Source organism: Rhinolophus ferrumequinum, chromosome 21 (genome assembly GCF_004115265.2).
Source record: "Rhinolophus ferrumequinum isolate MPI-CBG mRhiFer1 chromosome 21, mRhiFer1_v1.p, whole genome shotgun sequence".
Lineage (NCBI taxonomy): Eukaryota > Metazoa > Chordata > Mammalia > Chiroptera > Rhinolophidae > Rhinolophus > Rhinolophus ferrumequinum.
In genome coordinates this window covers 34,981,419-34,984,824 of record NC_046304.1, presented here as the reverse complement: position 1 = coordinate 34,984,824, position 3,406 = coordinate 34,981,419, and the positions used below count along the sequence as shown (strand labels likewise).

Here is a 3,406-nt window from a genome sequence, read left to right as displayed (position 1 = left end):
AACAGAGAGGTTAAGTAACTTACCCAGCTTACACAGGGAGGATCTGAACAGGATTTGGACCCGTACTGTTTGCTCTGGAACCTTGCTCCTAACCACAGTGCTGGGCCACTGGAACTGGCAGTGGGAGGGAAAATAGAACAGGTCACGGGCACCCACCCCAAAACACTCACCTGACTTCAAACTCATCAACAAAATATGTGTTTCTTGCCAAAGAGCATCCAGACATCCAAGAGGCATGTTTTTTTTTTTTTTTTACTGAGCCCACATAAACAGGGACCTCCTCCCCGCCCCATTTTCAGCCCTTCTTCTCCTTCTAAGCTTTTTCATTCCTCTTCTTCCCAGGCTAACAGTCTCTCCTCCCACCATCTGCTCCCAAGATGGCCAATACTGCCCACCTTGCTTCCCTGGGGATGGATGGGTCCAGGAGTCGTCCCTCCCCCAGGTGCTGTAATTTGAGGGGCTGCCCAGCTGGAATGGACCTAGGGCCTCCCCAGGCTGCCCTCCCGCCACTGTGAGTTGGTTGGCCTCTGCCCTCTGCCCTCTTCTGCCATTAACCCTGTCACCTGCCGGACATCAGCCCCCAGGCCCAGTCTGTCATCCGTGGCCAAAGATGGATGGAGGGCGGCTGGGAAGCATAAGCGGCGACCCCTTAATGAGATCTGGCGGGGGAGGGCTGGGCTCTATCAGGCAGCAGCAGGGCCAGGTTAGTGATAACGACCCTCGTTGAGTGTGACCCATTTCCGTCTGTGCAGGGGAAGACAGTGGAGTGAGAAGGTGCAGGATTCTGTTGCCACCACCCCCCACCCTCCCTTGGCAAACCAGATTGGAGGGAGGGAGATATGGGCAGAAGCTGGGGGGAAAAGATGACCCCCATCCCACACCTCTCATTCTTCTTGGCACTGACCCCAGCTCCTCAGGAAGAAACACAGACACAAAGAATCACTAGGAAACAGGAGACCAGCTGCCCGACTGGGGCAGCCCCAAGGCAGTCCTGGAGACTTTGTCTCCTCTCCGTGTGCAGAGACATTGAGGGAGGGGGCCTTTGTGCGGGGTTGCCTATAGAGCAAGGAGCATCTTCAAGAGGAAAAGAGTAGGATGCAGGAGGACCGGGAAAGAAATGTGATTGGATGGTCTACACATTTTCCCTTAGTGATTCATGGAATTTTAAATGAAAGAGATGCTGGAAAACATCAATTCGAACATTTTATTGTGCAGATAGGGAAACTGACGCCTTAGAGAGGGGAAACTACCACCCCAATTAGCAGTAGAGCTAGAATCCAGGATTTTAGAAGATCAAGACTCTTTACTTAGCATCCACCACATTCCCTCCTTGCTTCTTACCCAGGAAGAATATGTAACAGCTGCTAAAACAATCATTCCTGGACTCATCTGAAAGGGCTTGTTCTTTGCCAGTTCCTCCCCACCCCCAACAACATACAACGAATCGCCCCAGGGCGTTCAGTAGGTATGGGAGATAGACCACTTGGGGAGAGGGGGGTGAGGGTGCTTCCTCTTTCAACCTAGCCAGGAAGGGGAAATAAGTCACTCCCTGAGGATGTAAATGCGGTTGGTTGAAAATGGGGCTCTTTGAGTTTGAGGCTTTTTAATTTGGGGACCCTCCCCCCAGTGAACAGTACCTAGCAGAGGCTGGCTGCAAGACTCTTTGGTCACTTATATTGACATTGTTGCTGCCAGTACTTCCACAGAGCCCCTGCCTTGGTGCTGCCTGAGAGGATTTCTGGTTTCCCTCCCAGCTGCCTGCTACATGCTGAGTAGATTTGTAGTGGTATCAGGGGTCAGGATGCTTGGATTCTGGTTCTGGTTAGCTGTGTGACTCTCAACAACTCTTTTAAATCTTTCTGGGCCTCGGTTGCCTCATCTTTAAGAAGTGGTGCCGGGGCGGCCAGTTGGCCAGGTGGTTAGAGAACCGTGCTCCTAAGGCCTGTGTTGCCGGTTGGAGTCCCACATGGGCCAGTGAGCTGCGCCCTCTACAGCTAAGATCCTGAACAACAGCTCTCCCTGGAGCTGGGCTGCGGTGAGCAGCCAGAGGTCGGTGTGGGCTGCTGTGGGCTGCCGTGGGCAACCGTGTGCTGCCATGAGCGGCCGGTGGCCAGTGTGAGTGGCTGGCAGCAACTGACTGCCTCAGCTGGGAGGAGCGCAAGGCTCATAATACCAGCAGGGGCCAGGGAGTTGTGTCCTACACAACTAGACTGAGAAACAACAGGCTGAATCGGAGTCGGGGGGAAGAGGCGGAAGAAGGGGTAAAAAAACCCCAAAAAACCCCAACTTGACTTGGAGATGATGGGTCCTGGAAAAACACTATTCCCCAATAAAAATTAAAAAAAAAAAAAAGAAGAAGAAGTGCTAGACAACGGTCTTCACACTTCTTTTATTTTTTAATTTAATTTTTATTTATTTATTTATTTATTTATTTTTGACTTTTAATGACTGAAGCGAGAAAGATCTAAAACCGCAGCTTCTGGAAGAACCATTTGTTCTTGCCGGTCTTATACCTCTCTTAGAACTTGACCTTGGCCTCCCATCGGGCCTTGCGTTTCAGAGCAGGGTCTCTCAAGACATCTTTGTTGACAACAGTTTTGTCCAAGGGGATATCCACAGAGTACCTTGTGGGCATGAAGTGATTGTAGTTATAAACTTTCACGAAAGATTTGATCTTTGACATCTTAGCAATTTTCTTCTTGCCCATGGCAGCTGTCACTTTTCGGGGATAGCGGTCAATTCCAGCCACCAGAGCATGGCTGTAGAGGAGGTCTGAAGTGCCATCATCAATGTTCTTCACGATGACCGCTTTGCATCCGGAGTAGCATCCGGCCAGGACCAGCACCACCTTCCCAGGTTTCATAAACTTGCCCATTTCTACAGCAGCCACTGGGGCCTATAGCCTTCACACTTCTTTTAAATAGAGCAGAACTAATGCTGGGACTTGCTAACTTGCACTGGTCCCTAAAAGCTCCCAAGAGCCAGTTATGTGGGTTTCCCAACTTTGCACTGGGTGACTTCCGGATGATAGCGTGAAATGGGTTTTGGTGAGAGTATTTACACAACAGAAATTGGCAAGTGCTACAAACCAGCACTTCTCCACTACCACCCCAGTGAAAGCCAGCTGTTAAACTTTCACCAGCACACCACCGACCAGACTCCATCATGTTATATAAAAACAGAGATAAGTAGAACTGCTTTGGTAGAAGCTGGAGTGCCCTTTCCCCACCAAGCTTTGGCCAAATCCAGGACTTGAAAACTGTCATATCAGAAGAAGGCTGAGATTTGTTCCAGCTCTAAATTCTGTGGGTCTAAGTAACAGGCCCCAGAGGTGATGCAGGAGGGAGAGTGAAGAATAAGGAAGAAAGAGGCTTGGGTTTTACAACTGTATTTGGCTAATCAAGAC

General features: G+C 50.2%; 1 protein-coding gene across 1 annotated transcript; it reads right to left on the bottom strand.

Annotated features, from left to right (window-relative positions):
• Positions 1 to 2,431: 2,431 nt before the first annotated feature.
• On the bottom strand, positions 2,432 to 2,892 carry LOC117013661 (60S ribosomal protein L27-like). The gene has a single exon (XM_033091017.1). It carries the CDS (start codon positions 2,873 to 2,875, stop codon positions 2,519 to 2,521), a length of 357 nt encoding a protein of 118 aa, XP_032946908.1. The 5' UTR covers positions 2,876 to 2,892; the 3' UTR covers positions 2,432 to 2,518.
• Positions 2,893 to 3,406: the final 514 nt, after the last annotated feature.

Excerpts from the sequence above, each read along its gene's own strand:
- LOC117013661 (XM_033091017.1), bottom strand. The coding sequence starts at position 2,875 with ATGGGCAAGTTTATGAAACCTGGGAAGGTGGTGCTGGTCCTGGCCGGA.